This window comes from Myzus persicae, unplaced genomic scaffold (assembly GCF_001856785.1).
Source record: "Myzus persicae strain clone G006 unplaced genomic scaffold, MPER_G0061.0, whole genome shotgun sequence".
NCBI lineage: Eukaryota > Metazoa > Arthropoda > Insecta > Hemiptera > Aphididae > Myzus > Myzus persicae.
In genome coordinates this window covers 28741-55700 of record NW_019103460.1, presented here as the reverse complement: position 1 = coordinate 55700, position 26960 = coordinate 28741, and the positions used below count along the sequence as shown (strand labels likewise).

Genomic DNA, 26960 nt, shown 5'->3' with positions numbered 1-26960 from the left:
TCCCCTCCACCCATATGACCAACTTCACCTCCACCAATTTTCGGGGTCCCGTGTTTTCATTTTGGTAAAGGTGGCGGCGGGTAGATGTTAGTTTAATCCAAAACGGATACCGGAATTTTATGCACAATCAATTCCGGGAGGCATTTAATGATAAGCGGGAAAGGTCGACCTGGCGAGCTCGTTAACATTTGGCCGAAACATTTTGGCAAAGATAAACGCCAAAATAGGTCAACGGACGAAGAACATTAAATTAAGCGCATATATATACATAGCCAAACGTATACAGGGAAGTCCAAGAGGATAAGAAAACAATGAATTATTTTTACCATACGATTTTAACTAGATGTATAATTCATATTAATTAACACGTCATCCATAATATTATTATTATTATTATATCCACCACGACTGTCTATCTGTACACGACAACTAGGAACCATGGTGTTAATTAACTATGTTTTCGTTTCATCACAGTTCTCGTTATAATAGCGTTACACTTGGATATGCATCGAAGTAACACATTAAGTAACATATGCGTAATAAACATAATATATATATACACCGGATTAACATAATATTTTATTACTACGTCAATTGACACACTTGTAGACAATAATATTCAATCTATATGACGAATGGTAGTCAGTCAGAGTGGGCTCTCGTCGGGTTTCGTTTGAATTCCCTGTGGACTTGCACGTGAAAACAACGGTTACAACCAAAACCACTACTGTATAGTAATTTGGCGTCAAAATTTTACGCTGTTCAAATATGTATGAAATAATTTTAGGCTGAGTCGTAAAATTCCCCATTGGCAGAAAATTATAATATTATTCCGTCTATTTTACCAAGAGCGAGGGGGAGGGGGGTGAGGGAAATATACGCGGAATATAAAACGCTGTATTCGCGAGTTCAATTTACGGAACACTAACCTCGAGTTTTTTTTTTATTGTTATTGTTCGCGTGAAAAAAAAATAACGTCCCTTGTATATCCGTCCGCTGCTGTAATCATTTGGTAATTTATCCCACTGAGCACGTACATCAACACTGCTTCCGTTAATTTTGTTCTCCAAATAATAATAATTACAATAAAAACTCGGTCTTGTTGCTTCAGATATTGAAGCGAATCTGTAAATAACTATTGATAATATTATTATCATACAGCCGTTTTAGCTAACCAAATGTAACGTCTAGTTTGGATGAAATACAACATATCACGTAACACGAGAACACGGCTCTATAATGGAAGTTAGCTCACACCCTTCTGACACGCCCATAATGCACGATTTACGTAGAATGATATAGATTATATTAAATTAATATCGTCATAAATATCAGTTCGATTTGAATCAGTTTTCATTGGCAAAATATGTTTAATGTTATTTATTTTGTCGTCCACGATACGTTATTTTTATCCCACATCCGGATTTTCATTAGATTTACGGTTTATGGGTTTTACTGATAAAATATATGGCATTAACAGAAAAAAACTAATCATGTCATAGGTTCGGGTAAAACTCAGTTGCGAAGAAAAAATAAATAATAATATTCAGATTCGTCGTTCCGTTGCTGAATTATACCTACAAATATTTCATAATTTATTATTTCTTGCAACTGTTCACTATCCATTCCTGACAATAATCATATTTTTGCATATAATACAACTTGAGTTATTTTATTCTGTCCCATTATTAGAGTAAACCATTTTTACCTAATATGATATTTATAGTGATTTTTAATACTAGATTTTATAATTCAAGTTATACATAATATATTCTAATCGATGCTAAATAATTATATTGTATACATTTAATATAACAAATATAATATCGTTAATATTAATGTATTTTTGTGCTTACGTGTTCATTTTGTATAAATAACAGAAATATTTTGTATTTTTACTTTCAGACACAAAAACACAGTCCTCAAGTTTTGGCAGCTCTTTTACTTATCATCCCTTATATTCCTGCTTCCAACCTTCTAGTGACAGTAGGATTCGTGGTAGCTGAAAGAGTACTTTACATACCCAGGTAAATATTATTAAAATATACTTAGATTAAATATAATATCCACTGCATATCATAGAATTGTATTAGGAAAAATTAAACATATTAATACAATATGTTATTAAAATATTAGCATTTGTTCGTGTTATGTATTAGTTAATGAAAAAGTGCAACGAGCACTATAACAGGTATTATCTAAAATTAAAATGCATTGTAATTTTAATAAATTGTATGATGTAATCCTTATTATTATCAATACATATTTTATAACTTTATTTACATTGTACAAAATACAACTTTTATACTAAATTTGTTGATATATCTTAATAAATATTTAAAATAATTGATAAACAATTTATTTCCCAGATTTGTATTGTATTTAACTTACCTTTCTAACAGTATTGAGTTAGTTTTTAAAGGTAAACTTATAAATGTGATTTTTATAAATCACAATTCTAGAACATTGTATAACATTAAATATTAATCAATAATGATGAGTTTTGTAGCTTGTATAACTATATACTTACAATAATATTACTAATTTGCAGTATGGGACTCATTTTGTTTTGCGTGTATGGTCTTCAAACACTCCAGAATCACAAAAAAACATCGAACTGGGTGGTGATTACGACGAAATTCTTTGTTGGCTTCACGCTCTTATTATTCGTAGCTAGAACCGTACTAAGGAATAGTGATTGGATGTCTAGACCGACTATTATTAAGTAAGTCAACATAAAGAACAACTTAAATTAAAATATTTTCAAATCCATACTTTTTTTTATCACAATTTGATAGATAAAACATATTGTGCTACCTACTGTGATTTTTCTTTGTATAATATTGTCATTCATTTTGAAATATTACATTTTGAATAAATTTTATTCCCTACCATAAAATATTGTTTATCTTGGCCATTCCATATCTTCGTTGACAAATTAAATTTAGATATTTAAAAAAAAAATGAAAATGTGACGTAGAAAAATCGATTGTACCTAATGCATATTTTATCTCAAATTCCCAAACGGTTCATATACATTGCATCATGGTATATATAAAGTGATGTGACTTTTCAGGGCTGGTTTGAAGACTCTGCCACACAACGCCAAAATGCACTATAACTGGGCGAATTACCAAAGGGACGTAGGGGACACGCAGACAGCTGTAAATCACTACAGGGAGGCGTTAAGGTAAGATTTCAGAAACGCATTTACTCTACAGAAAAGAAAACTACAATAATTTTCTAACACCATACCTACGAGTAAAACTTTTACGAGAATTAAACAATAACGACAACAAACTGCAGTTGTAACTTGCGAGCGTCTGCGAATCACGCTTGCAGTGAATCACAATAATAACGAATAAACATACCTAGTAATTTAGATTGTTGAAAAAAGAAATTATAATTTCGTAGAGCAATAAACGCTCTAGATTATGACTTTCCGTGGAAGCTGACAAGGCATCCGTATTAGTTGTCTTGTTGTTGTTTAGTGTTAAGACCGCTCTATCTTCAGAACGTGCTTTTGCTCTTAAAAAATGAAAAGTCGTTGCAGTTCGAAAGCCACAAAGAAGGCGGGTATCTCGGGCCATTTTTTAAATGTGTGTAAGTATATATATATATATATATGCGTACATTTTTTTGTCTTCCGGAAAATAATTATTATTGCAAGACGTAAAAGACGACCATATCTCGGCGTCCCTTCTGTTTTTATCTTTGGTTATTTTTCACGAAGACGGTTGGGTATTAAAAAAACGAGTTTTATTGTGGAGATACTCCAACAGCGTAGACAATATTTATGACGAGGGATCCGAGGACTGTTTGTTTTTCTGTTAAAGGTTAAAACGTGCACAAAGCGCAAGATAAACTGCCGCTGTTATGCGTGACATGTTAAAATATAAATAAGCTCCATTGGGATATAACGAAAACTTCGGTGAAGCATAAATTACACGTTTTTGTTTGTATTATCCTCTAACTGATAGTGGCTTCACTACGCTTGATTGCATTGTGTTTAATAGTTTCAATTGTTAGGCTTTATTATAATTATTTTACTTTTTTCAAACAAGTTGCTTTTTTATCAACATTACTTTTACGGTCGTTTTCAGTTATGCGTAAGCGAAGATTAAAACGTTAAAAACGATTTAACAGTCTCAAATATTTCAAAACTATCTGTTTTCAAATTCGGAATTGAATATATTTTTTTACGAGTACTCGTCAAAATGCGATGCAATTAAATACAACAGTTGTATTTATATTGTTATATTTCAATCATCTTTACTGGTGGGTATGTATGAATTATTCGATTAAGCTTGAGTTTGAGGCATTCAGTCTGATATTGAAGTTTTAACAATAATAGTTACATAGGTATGATTAATATTATTATAATTCTATGTAAATATGTTGTTATAATGAAGGTTGTTTTTAAATATTCAGTATTGCACTAAAATCCTTCACATCGGTTTAATACTTTAAAAAAAATAGTATTTGAAAATAAAAAGCGGTCGTTTCTGTAAAAAATATTTAAAAAAAAAAAATTAATTTAAATATACGACCCTATCAATTGAAATAGTATTAAAGTTTAATTTGAAGCTTGCAGTTCGGTAACTATTTCGTTTTCGTTTTCGTTCTATTTTATATTTCTGGCTAAAACAATATTTTCTATGTCATTGTCTGACAAACTTTTAAGCTTTTAATCATTCGTTTTCGTGCATTTTATTCCCCTCGGGCCACAGCATTTAAACAATCATTCAACTACCGTGGGACATTTACAAACACTGCCAACAATTTCAGAGAATATGTGGGTTTTTAGTTTCCGCACAGTGATCACAACTAAAAACTGGGTTCGTGAGAAATTCGATGATGATGGTTTTCAAACAAATGCGTTCATTTATTTCATGTTTTGTAATTTGCATGCAAATTAACATCTTGATGTTGTTTTAAATACCTACTATGTAAAATAACGCAACACTCTACACACATATTTAAAACACTGTTAAGAGCACTACGACTCTGTACGCTTTTCCATCCTTGAAAACTTAACACGAGTATTCATTTCCTGTTGCCAAACAATCTCCTTATCGTCCATCCGGTCTAAGACTTTACGCACAACACTATAAGCTGCTGCAGTGCAGAGGTTTTTCGCTTCTAAGCTTTGAGTTTCCTAACATGACTTAATCATGACACCAAGTGTAAAAATTCTTAATGTTTACTAGTTTTATAACTTAGGTAGCATATTAAAAATAAAGTCGAATACACCACAACATAATATTAATATTGAGTTATCGACAAAATAAGGTAAAACAAAAAAAAATGTATCTTAATAAATGTCGTTTTTACTGCGGAAATTTTAAGTAATTGACACTTTAATATGATTTTGGAAATAAACGGAGGAAAAGAATGAGAAACGCAATAGCTAAATAATTTTAGTTTTGACCCCCTAGTAGCGTCGTTATAAAATACCGGAAAAATAAGGTTTGATAATTCTTTTTACAGAGAAAACTGAGAAAATTGTATTTTATATATTACAACTGGACTCCCTTATTGTGTTTTTCCATGTGTTAAACAATAATATATTATGTAACACTGAGGTAAATTAATTCATAATTTACTTTGAAAGTGTACTAAAAATGCCGTCTTATCATAAAAAAAAATATCATAATTACTATTGTTTGTTTACTTATAACTGTATACCTCAGAAGACATTGGAAAACAGATATCATGTAAATATGATTTTAAATGTCTAAAAAACACAAGTATTTAATCAAATTTTAGTGACAATGACATACATATCAATGATAAATCGAAATAAATAAAATTATCATATGGTTTTTATTACTATTTACTAACTTAGTACAAACAAATATCTAAATTACTATAGTATATTTTATGTACTTCAATAATATTTTTTTAATTTAACTTTACTAAATACTTTGTAAACGGATTAGAACTCGATGATTATAATTGAGGATACAATATAAATAAATTGATGATAATTACTACTTAGTCAAATATTATACTAGGACACTTTTTTAACATTACAAAAGCCTTATGAACTAATATTGCAACCACTACACTTTTAAACAAGTAAATAATATCGATTTATTACGTAGACTATTATTTTTAATATTTAAAGTAGAATAACTCTATACACTTATAGTTCAAAATATGTCGATTAAAATATGTTAACGTATGCAGAAAAATGATATGATTCAAAATTAGCATGTAGGTTCTCATTTGAAAAACAAAATTTGATATCACCACAGGATACTTCTTAGGTGCTGTAAAAGATCAAGTATTCAAAAATATTGTCTATATTTACACTTAAAAATTCTGAAAATCAGAATTTGAATACTTGCATAATTTAAATTTAAAAATGAGTTAAGCATACTTAAAAAATATAAAAATAATTAAAAAAATAAAATCTTTTAAATATTATATTTTATTGATTTTTTGCTGTGCATTAAAAATACAATAAAACGCTTTAGGAATTAACATTTGTAATAATATAATACAACGATCGATGGTGTAGCCTGACAATTGGCGATAGTTGTTTCATTCTTTATCCTTAGCATTACTGTATGTCATTTACTTATCAAAATAATAATAAAAAATATACGCTTCATCACTTTTGATCCTTTAAATATAATACAATCGATATCAGTCTATATAATACAAATATAGTTATAGATATTTTGTTTGGAGTTTTTGTGAATTTATTGTAACAGAGTCGGTCCTCTTTTAAGCGTTAATCATTACTATTGTTATAATATAGGAAATGTATAAACGTTCACTAATCACTACTATGTCGAGTCCTTTTGTGAGAGTCTATCAATTTCAAAGCAAATGATATTGAAGTTTCTTAATTTGTTAGCAGCTGCAATTTAAAATGCAACTAAAAATATAACCGACAAGTCGTGTTTCTTGCCAGATGATGACCAATTTTCTTTTTCCCATGTTGTTTTATTTTCTATATCAACATCTCTGCTATAATAAATCAGGTGAAATCCCATTTTCAGGTAGGTACACACGATCCCCCTGTGTAGTGTGGAAAAAAGTGTGGAATAATTTTAAACGATAATAATATTACACTTGTGTAAGTTTTGAAATGGATATGTCAACTCTGCCTTAACGGTTTGACAAATTGAATGATATTTTTCGTCCGCAAACTCGTCTCTGGGCTTTAGATAATGCACTGAAACATGTATCATTCTACCAGCCACAAGAGTCTACTTTTCATTTTCTAGTATTGTAACAAGACCGTAGACACTCTTGAGTCATATTTTATGCTAACAATATAAAACAATTTTTCCAAAGAAAAGAGACAGAACTTTCCCAGTCTATTACTTTATATTCAACCGCAAATAAATCAGACACAAACATTTCTTCAAAATAATTTCATGAAACTAATAGTTGGAATCATAAAAAAATAATCGAGTATTTTTATTTAAGTAACTTTAAATCTAAAATATATTTAACCAGAAAATATCTTATCAAAAATAAAATACCACAGAATAACTATGGTGCAGTACAATAACTATTGCCTTTAGCCATAAAATACTATTTTTCAAAGTTACACCATAATAAATAAGAATAATACAACTGTTCATCATTTTGTATGGTTTTGAATTATATAATAATAATTGCATCGTAATCATATTAGATATAATATTTATTGAATTAGGTACCTAATAAATGAGATATAACTGAAATATAATAACTCCGATATTCTCAATTTGTTTTATTAAATGGCTTTATTACACGATTAATTATGAATCATTTAAATCATTTGAATTACCTATTATAATTTAAATTTTTTATTTTACTGTATTAGATCATTGTTTTATTCGTTATAAAATGACTAATTTTGAAATTCCAGATGCAAAGTCAGATGTGACTTTCAGACTTGTATATTTTACGAATAAGTATATTACTAATGCCCATTGCCCACTTAGATATTATATTAAATAAAACTTTTTTGAAATGTTAAACTTTACTATCATAGGTACACATTTTATTTCTTAGGATTGGTTTACTATCTATGAATTAATATTTCTTTAGAATCACTCACAATTATTTTGGTTAGAAGTTAAAATATATTCAATGTTCTTATTTACTTTTTTATGCTATACACATCTATTCAAATAAGAAAACTAATTTAAAACATTAAACATTGAAACAAAGTTTATAACAAAAAGTCAATAAACGAGATGTGTTTTTACTGTATTATATAATTATTATTTGATGATCATTGTGCATTTATTTTGGTTTATTGATATTTTAACGCAACATTGCAGATATACAACAAAATACACATTATTTTCATCACTTATGTGAGGTCACCTAACTTTTTAAAAAATGTTTTTGCACTGGAATTTGGCACATAACTTTCTGTTCGTTTTTCCCGAATAGATTATGCAGTGTCTGCAACAGGAAAAAATAAGTGCTTGACATAAGTAAATATTAAAGAATTTTGTAATTCGCGATTTTTAATACCGATTAGATTTAATCGAATATACTAACAAATTTTATTTTATAGTTGTATACTACAATATATTTAATAAAGCAATATCGAAACGGTGTTGAATTTCAAATTCAACTAACTTACAGCACATTTGAACGTTTTGTATTAATTCAAAAATGTTTACTAGGTAAGCAAAAAAATACTTCAATGCACAAAAGTTCATTTATCTGGTTATTAAATGTTATTATCCGGTTACAAAAATATAAAGACTGAGTACAAACTAATTGTAGTATGGGTTCGCTAGCCTTGCAGTGTTGGATTATTTTATTGATTGTAAATTATTATGATACGTTTGTAAATAATATGTATACTATACACTATACATTAAAAACATTATTATTAATGTTTGAAACAAATTTAACTATACTGTTTAAATAATTATATAAATTACATTGTTAATCATAGGAGAAAAAGTTTTGAGTAAGGAAAGAATTACGAGTGTATTTATAAAATTGTTAAAATAAGTATTATAAAATTAGTTTTCATTTTAGTGTTTAGAACGAAGACAATTCTTAACTGTTTTCGTTAAAACTTTTACTTGCCATACTAATTAAAAAAGTTATCAGATAATCCGAAAATTTGACTCCCATGCGGGAATCAATCGGGAACTCTCTATAGTCACGCTTCTCCGTAGTTTTATTTTTCTTAGGAAAACTATTAAATTCAAAATATTACTCATTGCACTGAAATATATATTTTCAGTTTATGAAATATTTATTTATGTTGGTATAAAACTTTTTGACCTTGTGTCTGCTAGTTGTAATTATTACATACTCTGTTATGATAAATTATTACGAATAAGTACATAAAAAAACAAAAAAAAAACTTATTATAAAATAATTATTAAAATATAATTGTTTTTCTCATATCATACACGTGTGACGTGTGTGTTTGTGTTTGGCAGAAATTCTATTGGGCAAATATAATGAATGAAACTAATAGAAACTAATAATTAATTGAATACTTTGGTTATTAATATTCTATAATAATCGAAACTACCGTCAGATGTTATTACTAAAAAATTTTAAAATTCAAAACTACTATTTTGAAGGACCTATAATTACGTAGTGGAAAATTTACGATATTATTTAAGATTGGGATATTCCTATATATATTTAAACTATGATTCTCAAAATAAATATTCTTCCAAATAACATTTTTAACTAATATTTTTCCCAATTTTATTGCTTTCTTGGATATTTTTTCTAAGATTAAAAAAAATTAATGAATTACATAGATGTTAAGCACATTTACTGTTATAGAGTTACATACAACTGAACTTAAACAAAATTATTAAACTAGTGTTTTCATATTTTAAATAAAATATTATTATGTAAGTACTTGTAGACGCATATTTTTAACGAAATCAATAGCTAAACAACTTTGCAATGCTACAATTTAATTTCCAATAACCCGGATATATTATTCAAGTTGAGTATTATCCGATTTACCTAATATGCTTAAAATTTTAAATTCTTACAAAAGAACAAAAGCTTAATTTTTCAAGATAATATTTATTTTACTTATTTTTTTATTTTAGTCTGCTAACTTAGGCGACTAGTAGGTATATACAGAATAAACACATATCTTACCTATATTAGTCTATTTATTTTGATAAAGTTTGTTAAAACATTTTCTTTTCTTTTTTTAAAGAGTTCTTTAGGTTTATTTAATAGAAGCGTATGAGAAAAACCAGCTTTTAGTCCCAATCAAAGATCACTATCTTATCTTTCAATATAAAAGTTTTTTTTTCTGTCTGTAGTTAACTGACCATAAAAACGACGAAACAAAAGAGACATAGTTTGCTTGATTATTGAACGCTTCAGTTTGAAACGGTGAAACTTTTTCAATACACTTTTTTATATTCTTTAAATAGCAGCAAATTTATATTAATACTTAAGAGTCCATTATTATTATGCATTGTTTGTTTTTTGTTTTAATAAAATTGATACTGATCAAAAAATTAGTACCATTTGAAAACTTATAAAATATAAAATAATACAGGCAGTTCATTTCTGCATTTTAGCATCTTATACTAATCTCTGACATTTAAGTTTCGTATTGAACGATATCTTTTGAAAATAATTAAACTCTTTAGAATCACCCAGATTTTATATTATAAATCATTATTACTTTGTTCAATGATTTCTCTATATGCAATAAAGTTTTGTTGCGATTTATTTGCCCAGGGATTGTATTCACGAACAATAATGTGTATCAATTATATTGTTGAAGAATTATAAGTATGCTTGATGAGTAGGTACCTACAAATTGAGTAGTTATAGGTAATCTTTATCTATAGAATCAATGTACATATCGGCTATCATAGATATCCACTGATATTTGTCTCATTTAACAGAAAGTTGGTGCATTTGTTTTGCTCACTAAACATAGCAAACTTGCGTTCTGGTGCACCCATATTAGTTATTTTGCTTTAATATTAAAATTAATTTACCTATTACCAAAATTAAAGTTAATAACATCATGTTATATGTTTACACAACCGCTTTTTAGTTTTATCGATACTTTAATTTGCATAATATTGTGATACAATTTTTAAATTATTATAATATCTTACATGTACATCATTTGCATGAACGTTTTAATATTGTAAAAAAAAAAATCAAAGCAAAATTACAAATAACATAATTATTTTTGAGATTCATAATTGGTGAATTCACCCTGACATTAGAACTAACAACAACATTTTAAACTTTGTTCAGATGAATGCATTAATTTGCTGTATTGTTCATGGGCCAAAGTGAGAGTACAAAATATAGTGCGCTGACATACAGTAACGTTTTGATTTTCACAGTGATAATAAAACCTTAAATACCAACTATGAAATTAAAAATAAACATTTTACCCCAAACAAATATATTTTTTAATCTAGAGCAAACATTCGAGTGTTGTTTTGTGTTCCAATAACCTTAATAAAAGGTACATTTTATTTACTGTTCAGTAACTACTATATTGGAATCATGCATATCGATATTACAACAATATTTTCCAGGACACCTGGTGCGTGTCATAAATGTGTAAATGGGAATCATACTGCACTTTAGAAAATATATATTTTTAGACCAATATCATACATAAAACGATATTTTACAACTGGTATATTAGACTTAGTTCGATTTATTGCTCAGTGAAAAACAATGAATAAAACAAATTCTTGACCTAATGTTTAGTTTATGAAACAAACTATTATTTCTTAAAAGCAAAAGAAATCCATTAGAAGCCACTTAAAAATAAATACGAAAACAGGAAACGCTACGACTGTAGTGACAAGCATAAACCACGAAATGCCTCGACTATTATCGTAAACATCTCAAAAACCCTCATTAAACTGAGGATTTTAGATAAAACTATTTTATCTTTTTTTGTTGAAAACATATCCTGAAAGTTCATATTATTATACGACGAACAATAATGAGAGCTGGGTAATGTTGAAATCAACAATTTATCTACACAATATTTTCTATTTTTAATATGTAATTTAATATTTAGAACATAAGTCAATATTTTTTAGAATACATTATTTTACATCTAAACATTAGAATATAGCCGTCTTAAAACACGGTTGTTAGAAAATATTTTAACTTTTTGCAAAAGTGTACGTACCTTAAAATGTATATTTTAAACACTAATACAAAAAAGGATTATAAACGTCTCTTTGAAAAATACTTATAAAAAGGAAAACCAATCAATTCTAGAAAAAATTATGAATCTCTTGTTATGAATAAATAAATGTAGTGCACTATCATCAGTATAATAATTTTAATCAAAGGTTTTTCCACTGCAAAAAATTTAATTCAAGATTTGGAACCTTCTAGAGTTCCATGATATTATATTATTTCATAGCTTAAACGAGCACGTTTTCACTAACTTGACGCTATATTGTTGGTTTTAATACGTTCACACTGGAATTTTCATAATCATAATATTGTTAAAGTTATCATTATTAATTTAAACTGTCTTACATTTTCACGAATCGTTACGATAAACGATGAAGTACATTGTCATCATAAACGACTAAAACATGGTTCCGAGAGGTGATTTATATTATGACCTCTTGTTGATTTAAGTAAATATAACGGCGATCATAGGGCACGGAGACGAGAGTTTGTAGTCTTCATTAGCAACCAACGTTAAGTGCACGTCAGGTCGTTACACGAGGTTTGTGGCCCGTCATCAACTTAATAGTGGCTCAATCTTCAACACACCCGAGTCCCTTGAAACTTTCTTCCTCCACAGACTATAATATTATCGACATAGTGCTCCAGCAGTCGATATACTGCTGGATTCGATACAGAAAACCTTCATCGCCCGATGACAGCATTATGCTCCATCTCAAATCACCAGCTTGTCATTTTTTTTTTTTGCCTTACTTCTATTTTATTTTTTATAAAACATTGTACATATTTTAATTTTCAGCGAGTACCTTAATAATGTCCAAACATATGAATTTTTTCCTACCACGATAACATTAAGATATAGCCAGATAATTATTCGATCGTATTGAATAATTTAATTTTTAAAAACTAATTAAATATCGCAGTAGGTACGGATACGCCGCTTTGTTTGAGAGATTTAAACATTTATAATTTATAATTTATTTATCAGGGTGTATTCCTTCACTAGAGCTTTTTTCTTTTCTTTTTGAATTATTCATAGTTTTTTTTATTCAAAATTGTACTTGTACTTTTACTTGTACTTTATGAATACTTTATTTGTTTTATTAGTAGCGATTGTTATTTCAGTTCGTCAATGCTGTTAAATCATTTATTTAATATTTGTTTAATAGTATTCAATGTATAGTTCAATATTTTTAAATTCCTATCGCTTGGCAATTTATTTTTGCCAACTGTCGTTCGTCGTAGAGGCTCGCAATCAATTACAATGTCAACATTCTAAAAACTTTATAATAACTGTCGTTGATTCGAATACCATAAAGTTGAGTGGTTCTCGCAAGTGAACACACAATCAGCATATTTTAAATTCTATCTCTTCAAATATATTATATTTTATTTTGTATTATGGTGTACGAATATATTATGGAATTCAATGTTTGTATTACGTACACCACTATATATATTTTTTTTTTTTTGATAAAAAAATAATAACTTAAGCTTATTTCATATTCGTGCGATTTTTACTAAAACGTTTATATATTATTGTCTTCGTTATTAAAACTGGATAGAAAAAAGAAGTCAATTAGTAAATTTGTTTTCAATGCACTGTCTATAAAATATTTTTATATTTTAAACATAAACAACTTACTGTTTGGAGTTAGTGTATACGTGTGTTTGTGTGTGTGTGCGTGTGGCTAAAAGATTATCAATCGTGTTACCATTATTATGCTTACAGTTATTTGACGATTTTCAAACAAATGACAGTTTGATATTTTAACTTGAGCCAGAAAATTACACACATGCCTATCAAGGTGAAATGGAATGTTCGGTTAAGGATTTCCTGTTGGTTTATAGGAGGTACCCCTAGCATAGCATTATTTCAAACTGTATTCCACCGTCAGATTTTTCGTCGATTCGTCGTTACTTTCGGCAGGTACAATAATATTACAACGTCAAATTATTATTATGCCCGTAGAGTCTTTTATCGGGCTTTGAGGCTGTCGCAGTGGCTGTGTGGTATCGAACCTTCTGGTGGAGATGCTGGTGTGTACATTCGTCACTCGGTGCGGTGTATTCATTTTGTGTTTGAACGCTATATCATCGTAGGACGAGATGAATTACGAAGAGGATGGGGGATGACGCTTGTTTCGCGGAGGTCTTCGATTCGGAAAACCCTCCCCGCCAATATGTGTCGAGCAATATTTTGTGCGGTGGCGTCGTCATGTCAGTGCTGTAATACAATGATCCAACGAGAATCCACACACACACACACACACACACGCACACACGCACTTACGTATATTATATAAGTAGAAGTGGCGGTGGTGTGGATGGTGTCGGAGTGTAGGTCGGGTGGACGACTGATGTTGGACTGAAATGGGATAAGAGCGTTCATGCTTAAAATTACGTGTCATTTCGTGCAGTGCGCCGACACACTGGGTGTATACACGTCAAGACGATGAAATAGAATATACGCTACCGCCGCCGCCTTCGCCGTCTGAACTTTGTTTACCGCCTTGCTCGTTTTACATGTCAACTATGCGTAAACTATACTTGGGACGGGTGGGTGGATTGGTCGGGATAGCGGTGTATAGAACGTTTTCCCGTGCCTTTTTAGCCAACGGCATGAGGGGAAATTGAATTTGTTGTGTACTTGCGTCGAGTGAAAATACTCGGATAAAAAATTGTTTTAGCATTTTTTTTTTTTTGTATTCGCCCCCCTATTCTCTTTCTACTCCGGTCAAATCGTTTACTTGCAAGAGTTTACGGGATTTGTGCATGTGTGTTTATTTTATACTCGCTCGTTGTGTGACAATATTATAATATCTAGTACAGTAGTACGGCGTTTCCGACGGTTTTACACAACGTATTTCATGTAAGTACGTGGAATTGGTGAATCTCGAGGTCTTCGTGGTCGTCGTCACGTGCATTGCCAAAACTTTCAAAGCATTCCCAGAAGTTCTCGTACCGGATTCTGTAAACATACATGGTCGCACAGACTAAACGCATTGTTATGCGCACGGATTTATTTCTTGACAACATCATATTATTCAGAGCGTAACTCACATCGTATTTTTTTTGGTCATCTTAAAAAAAAACACAAACACGCATTTTTGCATTACAATTCTTCAACCCGTTTTTTTCACCACCTGCCAGAATGACTGTTAGGATTAAATGTGTTTAGATGTCGGATCGGTATATAGTATTCTTATTTATGTATACGAGTATATATTTTTATCCCCGTTAAATCGATAAGGCGAAACTCCTTACGGAATACATGGTGGAGTTCCAATACACCCTTCCATTTCGAATATTGAAAGTAGTTCGTTTAAGAAAAACAAAATTTATGTAGTTTTTTTATTTTCACAGTAAAATAAAACATGTAAATAGGTCCTAAAATCGATTTCAAATGCACAAAGTTTATAATAGACATTCGTGTTAGCTAAAGTAAAAATAATATGGCGAAATCAGGTCATTATGTACTACATATACAGAGTTATACACAAAATGATACAACAGAACCTACGGAGTTTATAAAATTGCGTTGTATAAGACACTAAAAAAAAAAAATATGTCGAATGAAACAACGGAATACTTTTTTAATTTAATATGATAATAAAGGGAGTTTATAGAAGTTTGTTTAATTCAATTATGTCAGTCCCAAGTTTGGGCTTAATGCCTGGAGAAATATACCTGGAAAAAAATTAATCCATATGTAATCAACGACTTTTATTTTTATACACAAGCTTATTTTATTATATTTGCTTGCTTATATTCTTTATATCTTATTGTTTTATTTTTTTACATGTTAACACAATCAAACAAAATATTATAAAAAAAAAATGTTGTTTAACTAGTTTTGTCATATTTTGTAACAAAGTCCAATGCATAAAGTCGACATAACGTTTAAAACTAACATAAATATAGTGTTAGCAAATGTATAACTATATACCTAAAAAAGGAATAACAGCCTTTTTTTCGTGTAAATATCGATGGTAACCTATTTTAAAATACTTATTAAAATTATAATTGAACAAACTGACAGATGAACTTGTACTGTAATGATATATTACCTAGGTGTGTGAAATGTAAAAAAGACATAACAATTACTTTTATATTCTACCATATTGGACACCAAACGAATAAAAAACTTCTTTAATCCAATGCTCTAAAGTAACGCTTCTGGTTAGGTTTTACTCACGCAGTATTATAGCATACATAATATAATGTATATATATACTTATACATTCATCCGTATATAAATTATTAATATAAATAATAAATAAACTTTTTTTTTAAATAAAGGAAAATGTTCAGTTGCTTTAATGGGTAATCCGAGTCTGGATCAGGAGGCTCGTAATTCAATGAAACAGGAGATCTGACCTAGCCAGCATTTTTCTATACAAAATATAATAATAAATAATGAACTAAAAAACCCGCCTCATTTTAAATACAGGGGGTTTTATTTTTCCCAGGGGCAATGAAAACTAGATAAATGTACATGAGTTTCGTAATACGTATAGATATGAGTTCATCTCCATTGACCTTATTTCATTTTGGTGTACTAAATGTCAGTTAAAATAATAAATTGTGCATTTGGTTGTTTTATATCTACTGAATTGAATAGAAGAGTCCAAACATATTAAACATACAATTAACTACGTCTATTGCAGTCAGTGTTTGTAATTAATACCTATTGAAGTACCTGTCTGGTAAAAAATCATAATAATTAATATAAAAAAATTAAAAATAATATTATACCATAATTTCAATAAATATTGTAGACCACATGAGTTATTTTTATTTCAGCCACTATACTATCAATCGACAAACAGTATCTGTTTGTACAAATTAACTTTGATGTTAAAAACCTCTTAGCCGTATCGCTAAATACATTTCTTAGTGCCACCTACTCACCTTAATCACAACCTTCTCCTCTTACAATCAATATCAGATGCCTATTATATTTACTAACAGACTCAAACTTTGAAATTAAATTATCATCTGTACCTCGGTTACATAGTATTAGTGAGTACCGAATTCGTCGACCAAATTTCCGAATCCACAGCATTCCTCAGATGTCCAACAAGTATAAGAATTCCGCGGTCTGAGATCACAACCAATACCCTGGTTAAAAGTTAAAACCGTACCTGGTGTGCATAACCAAATTATGGATTGAAGCATTAAACATTTGGAAACGTACACCCACCTCTTTTCTACACTGTCCAATTGGTACAGATATATATATCCCAAACAGCCCACCAAAACTCTAGTACAACCTTAATCTCTATAGGAAATAGATAACATCGTGCTCTAGTCTCTGAATTGACTACGCCTCATTACTTCCCCTCCCCCCCATGCCTTTGAACTTCCATTGAATGACTAACCCTCCGCACATTTCACAACAACCCCACGGGCCACGACTCGTGACGTTTCCTATCTTATCTTCAACTGTCCCAAATTATCACTACAACGCAACAACCTATTGTCAATTTTTAAATTCATCAACAAACCCTTAAATTCCTAAAATATATTCTCATTCAAACAAAAAAACATTATTGTCCCCGTAATATCTTATTATTTGACCACACAGGCTAAATAGTTTAACTATTTTTTTAAATTTAATTTATATTTCCCATATTGATATATTATTCTAAAATAATGTATGAATTTTCAAGCAAAGTTTAAATCGAAAAAATAAAACTACAATTTCTGTGATGTGCTGTCATAAGACGACCCCTAAACTAGTTGGGTACAACAAGTTGTAACTCAATTAGCCATATTATGTTTATTTAGATTAGTTATGAGGTTCTGTTAAATGTTATGTACAAATCAAGAACTGGTATTTTTCGGTTCTGGTCATGGTAATTGATAATTTCATTAAAAAGTTCAATCTTCGTTTGTAATAGTTTATTTTACTTTATTTAAAAACATGTGATACAATTTTGGTACATAAGAAAAAAATGTTCAGTGAATATTTTATCGAAGTGTTTTTTAAAAATCTGGCGCCTTATATTGGACTAAGATCAGCTATAACAGTACAATAAACAATAAGTCATATAACATACATGGCTGTATAACATTATTATTAAGGAACCTAATAAATTATAATACCTAGGTACTATAGTAATTTATTAAGCTCTGCAAAGTGTTTTGAAAAACATTATTTCGACTGCGAAATTGTGTTTTTTCTTGGTCGCAAATTATTATCATTATTGAGTATGATACTATAATACGATATTATTTAGACGATAACCGTAGGGTAGAGCATTTTAGGAACTAGTCTGTATAGTAGGACACATATTTAAGGCCTTCACACCGGATGTTCCCGGACCGCGGTTTTAACATGCGATGGCGGCACATGGCGTAAACATCGTGTGCAACGTGCATATTATAATACACTCGAGAGTGTGAGACGTGAGTAATGTGTACCTATATGTGTATATTTTACGAAAAAAAAAAAATTTATGTTCGTGTACTGCGCGGCGGTGGCGGCGGCGGCGGCGGGGTTAGTGAATAAAATAAGCCGTCGGCAGCGGACTCGTATTTACAAGTTGAGCAAAAGCCACGCCTAGACGGATTACCCGCGAGTGCGTATGTGCAGACGGGCAGTTCATAAACATACGTGGTGTGCACGCCCGCCCGCCCGTGTGTGTGTGTGTGTGTGTGTGTGTGTGTGTGTGTGTGAAAATCGAGAGGTATAGAGAGGAAACCGCAGAAGCTGAAAAATACATTCACATTTACGCTTTTCCAACTTTTATTACGTACCGGAAATATGCGGCGCCTTGCGTGCCGGATAAAAAAGAAAAAAAAAATAGGAAAAAAAAACCCCGAATGAATAATGTGTAACTGCAAAGACTTAAAAGAAGGACCGAATGGATCCCAATGGATGTATTACGCATTCAATTTCAACGTATAAGGATATATTATGTGTTTAGAAAAAAAAACCTGTACCTATATATAGAGAGAGATACAAATTTAAGTTCTTGGTTCAAACTAAATATTTACAAAAGAATATATACTATCTACTTGAAGTTTGAATGATGTTGCAAATGTAATAATACCCTGATAAATGGTCGGTTTCCAGTGATAAATTCTAATAAAAGTATACACATTATTATTATTATTATTATTAGAACTCTGATGAAAGTTGTTTGTATGAGATGTGACAAGCGCGTTCGTTATTCCAACAGTTGCACACGTCTGCTCGGTAAATTTTAAATTTTTATTCTCGACTTGCACTTGCTACACGTTTTCTTTTCCTCACAACATTAAAAATTCAGCGAAAACCTTTAACAATAAACTCAAACGGAATTTAGGATTAGTCTGTTACATCAAGACTGAATAGTTCTGCATAAAAAATATTTTGTACTTCATATTTTATTACTATAACTTTTTTTTGCACTATATACAGTGATTAATGTAATATTTAATCTAATCGTCCATTACCTATAGTTATACCTACAATGGTTTTAAACATTATCGCGAACAAAGAAAATATTTTCTTCAATTTGAAAGTGGAGCACAATTTGATCTCAACATTATGTTTATATTTCGGTTGTTCGGTATATTTGAATAAAAAACTGTTTGAATCCAGTGCAATTTAATGTTGTAAATTTACGATTCCTGTAGTCCACGGTGTACATGTATCGCCACTTATAACAAGATAAATGTCACTCCACTATCATGTTATACACGTGTTCAGAGATTTGATCTCCATCTCACGTAATAATAACGATAATGAATTAATGAACCGTGTGTTTTCGATATGAAATTGTGCTCAAAATTAGTGGATGCGTGGATTTAAGGACGACGAACAAAAACCGCATGCATGTTAAATTTGCTGATACATTAAAAAAAAAAACGCTAGTTTACACCTCGAGAAAAACCATCTGGCGTGGACACTTATATTAAACTATTCATTCACCGGGTAAAAACGCTCAGTCAACACGGGGCTTAAAAAAAGATGAAACGACCCATTTTATGAGAGTTAGCCCTTTGAAATTATTACACGTCATCCATCACTCTTTTGGCCTTCGGCGAAAAGAGGGGAAAAATCCAAAAATTATAGATTTAACCTGCTTACACGCCGCCGCGTATAATGTATGCGCGACGTGTGTGTGTGTGTGTGTGAAAAACGGGAACAAACACGTGGTGGTGATAGTGGTGGTTGGGGTTGGTGGTGGTGGTGGTGGTGGTGGTGGTGGTGGTGTGAGATTATAGTGTAGCTGAATATTATAATTCTTGCGTATGATGTTTTGAATACGCAAAAATAAATTTAAAAAATGACGTAGACCGTCGGGGCGGGCGTGTTATTTCCGTGTCGGCTCGTTCAGCTCAGTCTGCAGTACTTTTTTATTCCGTGGTGTGTCTGATATCGCTGGATCGTGTTATATGTATAATGTATATGTATACACCCTCGTTTGTGTCAACCGTCTAATGACGTCGACGGGACATCGCGAAAAGACGAACGAGACTGGCTGTGCATACAATAATAATAATATTATGATCGTGTGCGTACATAATATTGCGGTGCATGTGCGTATGACGTGTAACACACATACCAACGTGAAAAGGCTCGCTGTCGAACAAGAGATTTTCGGGTTAACATATTATTATTATTATGCGGGCACGGCGCCCGGCGACGGGTTGTATTTCGTTGCGTATATACGTATTTTTTTTTATATTTTTTACCCCGGACAGGCGGCGTTATGCGCGGAGATCGAAACCGATAAGCGAATTGATATGATGTTGTACACACACGCGCGCGCGTGCAAACTCGCTGCTATCGCGGTTATGCAAACAAGTGTAAAGAGGTTTTTCGCAGACACGACGGAGAGTGGAAAAACCGCGTCGACATATGGCGAAAAAAACGCGCGCGCACGCACGCGCGAGCGCACACGTCGGTCTGTGTGCGTGAGTGTGTGTGTGTGTGCGTGTGTGTGTGTGTGTGTGTGTGTGTGTGTGTGGTATTGTTGTGACGAGTCCAAAATTGGATTCCGCCGATGACACTTTTTCCATTAGAGTCCCGGACAAACAGCGCGAGACAAATCGATTTTCTCCGTTGTCGTCGCAGTAGTTGTCAACCGGGCGACGATGACGGTGGATATATACGGTGTAGTATTATACATATAGTAAGTCGCGTGTCGGATGCAGGCGACGTGTTTTATTCCTACTTGCATAATATTATTACAGTGACGCTCGGCCCGAATGTTTGAGTCGTGTCTGCCGAGTAAAAAACGAAAGCCGAACGAGGGGAAAAAAAAACACAGTCGTCGTTGTACGGCGTATCGCACGGCGGCGGCGGGCATGTATTATGTATGTGGCGTGGTGGCGCGTAGGTGTCGTTGCAAATTTCTAGGCGGAAAAAAGTTCTCGAGCGAAACTCGGCGTTCTCGATAAGGAATTGTCCGACCATCTGTATTCACCGATGAAAATAAAGGTATATGTGGAAAACGAAAAGACAAACTATCGAATTATATTGTGGGATGTAACTATACGTATATTTACAGTTTTTAATTTTAAAATAATATATTATGTGTTCGTCAGAATCGTCACTGTCGGTAGCTCACCGGTGTAAATTACTCTCGATACGTATAAAAATATCCAGAGTATGACACCATGTATAACATTAGGTACTCATAAATGTATGACAAAGATTGTTTTCATCAGTTCTATAGTTGTAGAACAATGTCGAATCAGAAATTAAAAATGTTCACTACTGAAAGAGTTGGGAGAGATTTCACCACTTAAGTAACAAAATACAATTGTGTAAAAATATATTCCAGTTTAAAATGCTAACTCGTCGATTTTATTTTCTTAAATCTGTAAATGAAGTCTTTGCAAATTCAAAAATGCAGTGGTTGAAGAAAATTACAACACGTAATTCAGTCTCGGGAGATTTTTTTTTATTTCTTAGTCGGTTTGAATCAAGTACAATGACAACCCGCTATGTACCCACTAGAAACACTGAAGTGATCTTGTCCCTTGATGTACGAAATAATTCCATTGTAATTTGTGTACTTTAAACGAGTCTAGAATTCACGATAGGACTCAGGTGCATGCAAATCAACTGCGTTTTGTTTGAAGTTATCTCCGCACATGGCATAAGTTGCAGTGTAATAATGTCGTAGAGCTTAACTGTGTTTAATTGCATTTAAGACTTATACGCAATACGCACCGCGAAGTCTTTCAACTAAAACTAATGTAAACAGAAATTATTATGGAGTAATATCATAAACTATATTGCGTTTAAATTATTGTAGTTTCTGTTTAAGTTTAAAGGTTTATTGTAAATTATTTAGTCATATCCTTTAGCCCGGTGATTTTTACGTTGTAGGTTATGGCCGTCTTATGCGAGTGCGCACAACAACTTAGGCACGCTGATGGAAAGGTCCAGGGATGCCGAACACCATTTTTTGGCCGCAATCCGATACTCTCCGGGGCACGTTAACGCTCATTACAACTTGGGCCAAGTGTACAGGTAATAATTATTGTACCAGCTCTACAACATTGTCCTTCGCATTTTTTTTTTTTTTTTTGAAGTAAGGGAGGAGGGGGATTTAAATTGGGCGAAAAAGATTCACGCTTCAGGTCCTCGGGATGTTGCGTGTTAAACATAATACTGATTGTTACTTGCAATTTATATTGTTTTCCGAATTTCTTAGTATGCTTTTTATACAGTTTTTAAAATAATGAAGATTAGGAATTAGGTATACAAAATGTTGCCTTATGATTTTTTGGCAAAATCGTTTACTATTTATTTTTATATTACCATTTTCTGTTGATTTGAACACTTATGAAAATTGACATTATACCTACTGTTAATGGACATCAGGTTGATGAACCGGACCAAAGACGCAGTGGCCATGCTGGAACGATGTCTCATGCTAAACAACGGTTACACAGCTGCTTACTTGCTGTTGGCCAAATTGCATACAGGTACCCAAACTGGGCGACTTTTGAAACACGTTGCCGCCTATCAACCCAAACACCCAGAACATCAAGCACGTTATGCTCGTTGGCTTCGTGATAACCGTGAGTACATCTTTCTAAGTGTATTGTTATTACAGTGTAAGAATATCGCATACTGCGAGAATTTCGCAAGTATACAATAGCGATTTTCAAGTGTTTAAAGGTATTTTTAACGGAAGAATGGTCTCAACATTATCTTAGACAATGACCATTACTATATAGACCTTTAACTACATAAATCGAACTTTTATAACTGTTTAAGTGATTCTTATAACATTAGCACCCTGATCGTTAACTATAAACAATTTTGAAAGATTACAACAACAAAATATTGGATACCTACATATTATGTCATTTTATCTATAAACGAACATTACATATAATATAATATTATAATTTATAAATAACATATATTATTATGATGTGAATTATTATGCTTAAAAAATATTACTTATTTACTAATATTAATCAACATAAAATAAAACAATAAACCACCTAATTTGACAATGCATATTAATATCAGATAATGAATAAACATTGTAATTGTATCATTTGATTGATGAGAATCATGAACATTAGTTTTCATAAATAAAGTCACCATTAATATTTAAATTCATTTTAACAAATAAACATCAATAGGTAGAACAATATAAGAACAACTTTACACGATGTTATCAGTAACTAGTTAAACTTGACAGTGAAGTCAAACAAAAGTTGGATTTCCAATAAACAAAATATTAATATCAATAATTAATGAATTTATCGAGAGAAATTAGTTTGATAAACTAGATTATGACTTTTGAAACTCAGTTTACAAATCCTTTAATTATTTTTTACTCATCCAAATAGTAACTTAAATTTCAGATTTAGGTAGAACGTTGAAATGAAAAATTATAAATTCAAATTACATTAATGTAGTTTATTAACAAATAATAATCATTTATGCGAATCATTATTTTATATTTCTTTCAAACATTTTTAGCTGTTTTAATTTGATTTAGCCTATAAGTATTAACTGTTAAGTATGTAATGTAATTTAAAACAGAATAAAATTCAAATATATTAAGTAAATATAATATACACGTAGTTACCACGACCAATAATTTACAAGGATATCAAAATATAGTATAATATAAGTATATTATACTTGTAAATGAAATAATAAGCAAGAATGTTTTTTTTTTGTGTGTCATAAATAACGAAACGTTTGGTAAAAAATATAAGTGCATATTTATAATTGGTAGGATTTCATAAAATATTTGATCGGCAATATGACAGTCCTATTTGTTAGCATTTACACATAGTATTTTTTTTTTTTTTTAAAGGCTTCAACTACCAAGGGCATTAGTCTGGTACTGTGTGGAGAGAGGGGCGGTTGATTTGAGAACGTATTGTTTATGTGTGGCAAGGATTTGTTGCTGACAATCCCGGGTGTTCACCCATCCTTGAACTATTAATACAGGCTGGTGCGTACACTCAGAGCGCGTACGCAACTGAATGTAAACACCAGGCCACACCAAGCCACATACCATATTATAATTTATAATATTATATGTGTTATTATAATATGTGTTCTTAAATTGAATCATATTTATAGTTCCAAGAACCGCAAACGAGCTTGATTTTTTCATACACAACTTTATATTTTGTAATATGATTCTCAGAGAGTAAAAAATAAATAACAAATAAATAACTTTTCAAACTTAACCTCTACTCTCTAGTATTGTTGATTTTACTCAAATTATTTAAATCTATCTCAGAGTTAATAGTATGAACAATGGACGTCGTCTGTGTTTAACCGAAAAAAAACTTCAAAAACATATAATTGGCTTCTTCAATATAAACTATTCTTGGGAAAAAAATCCTATTGTAAAGGATGATACGTTTTACCTTTTCCCGTTTTGTCGTAATCCGACAATGGAATTATTTTATTGAGAAAAAAACCGTATTTCTCATAGAAAAGCCTCTTATGTAATCGAATATAAAGTAAGGTCAATATTGTAATGAAGCCTTATTATTATGTAAGAAACATGTCATCTCATTTTAGAAAATAAAATTTTCATAAATATGAAAGGAGTAGGGAAAATGCACTCAGAGTAAATTAATAAAATAATACCACTATTACTCACATAGTGGTTACTGGTTAGTAATAATAAACTATAATATTCTCGTCGAATAAGTAGCCTTTCAACTTATTAAACGTATGGATGATATAACCACTTTATTAAAACGTTTCAGAAGGTATTTTAAAATATTCGTAAAATAACATCCAACTCTAATTCATTTAACTTAATTGATTAAAATATCATGCTCGCATTCATTAATTATTGGATATAATATTGGAGGCAATATAACGTTCATATTTTTTTTAGTAGGTATTTATGTCTGATTCATTAATTGTTTTTCAGGTCGAGTGGCCGAGGCTTTAATTTATTATAAACGAGCCATGGCTGTGAATATGGAACACAGGGAGTCTGTTTTGGGTTTGGCCCGTGTACTTAGAGACCGAGGACAGAAATCCAGAGTGTACAGACTTATAACATGGTAAGTTACGTTTTTTAAATTAAAATCAAACAGAAATAATTTTAGTTTCATTAATGTTTATAAATATTTCATAACTTTGAAGTTTGAGATGGATGTATTTCGCAAATACCTTTAATAAATATCTATATCAGTATCAATGATAATATAAAATTAATGAATTTTTGATATTTTATTTTACTTTCACACTTCGTTATTTATTTTATACTTATGATAAAAATAATAATAACCTTGGAAACAAAAGGGGTTTAATTAATTATTTTAACGATTTATCGTACAAATAAAAATAGTAGTTTTAAATTATTTGAAGCAATTTTTATATTTTCTTACATTTAAATTCAGTTTATGTGGCCTGAATTTATTTAGAATCAATACGTAAGTATTGCTTGTTATTAAAGAAAAATTTTTGGTTATAAAAAATTAAATATTAATTTAACTTTTTTATTTAGTTCATGCAGAACGAACCTTTATCAATCATATCTCATAAAAAAAAACAAATGAAAATTATATTTGTGCAAGCTGCTAATTAAAATATAAAATTGAAATTTTCATAAATTCATGTAAACAATTTTAAAAAATCGTCACTTATTTACATGTTGGCGTAGTGTTACATCTATGTACTTCATTATATTATACAATTATTTATGCGATATGACAATATAATACAAATAATAAAATAATAAAAAATATTAGATATGCTATTTATCGAAGATAAATTTTCAATGAAAACTATTATTTCGTTGTATAGCACGTAACAAAACGTTTATACTTGAGAATAATACTTAAATATGCTTTATAACAATGTTTTCGTTATCAAATTATAGACAAGCTAATTTTTTTTTTTATAATGCTGTAATTTTGAATTTGGGAAATTGTAAGAAATATCCATATAATAAAATGTTTTATTTAACCATTATTTATCAATAACATGAAAGTATAAAATATGTATTTTGTGATTGAGTACTAATGACAATGATTGAACAATAATAATGGTTAAGTATTTGTATCTGATAGTACCATGTTCTTTTCTTAAATGTTTTATGTTTTACGTTAACAAGGCAATTATACATTCTTAAAAAATGTTGGCTCTTATTGATTTAATTTTTGTCCCAACAAACGTATTGTGTACCTACTTATTTTACTGTATTTAAGTGTTAGGAATTTAACTTCAATCAATGTCATTCGTCCAATCAAATAATACTAGAACATATTTTATATATATTTGCTGTCCCTAATAAATATACGAAGGGTGACATTTTTTTAATGAGGCAACATTTAATTTTGGTTTAACA

General features: G+C 30.5%; 1 protein-coding gene across 1 annotated transcript in view; it reads left to right on the top strand.

The window, feature by feature from the left end:
• Window positions 1-26960, top strand: part of LOC111034566 (transmembrane and TPR repeat-containing protein 1-like) — an 81169-nt gene that overhangs the window by 52889 nt on the left and 1320 nt on the right. The window contains exons 8-13 of the mRNA XM_022315845.1: window positions 1906-2027; window positions 2552-2725; window positions 3077-3190; window positions 22493-22636; window positions 22991-23190; window positions 25536-25671. Of these exons, the coding sequence (XP_022171537.1) occupies window positions 1906-2027; window positions 2552-2725; window positions 3077-3190; window positions 22493-22636; window positions 22991-23190; window positions 25536-25671 (890 nt within the window). The remainder of the gene's footprint in view (window positions 1-1905; window positions 2028-2551; window positions 2726-3076; window positions 3191-22492; window positions 22637-22990; window positions 23191-25535; window positions 25672-26960) is intronic.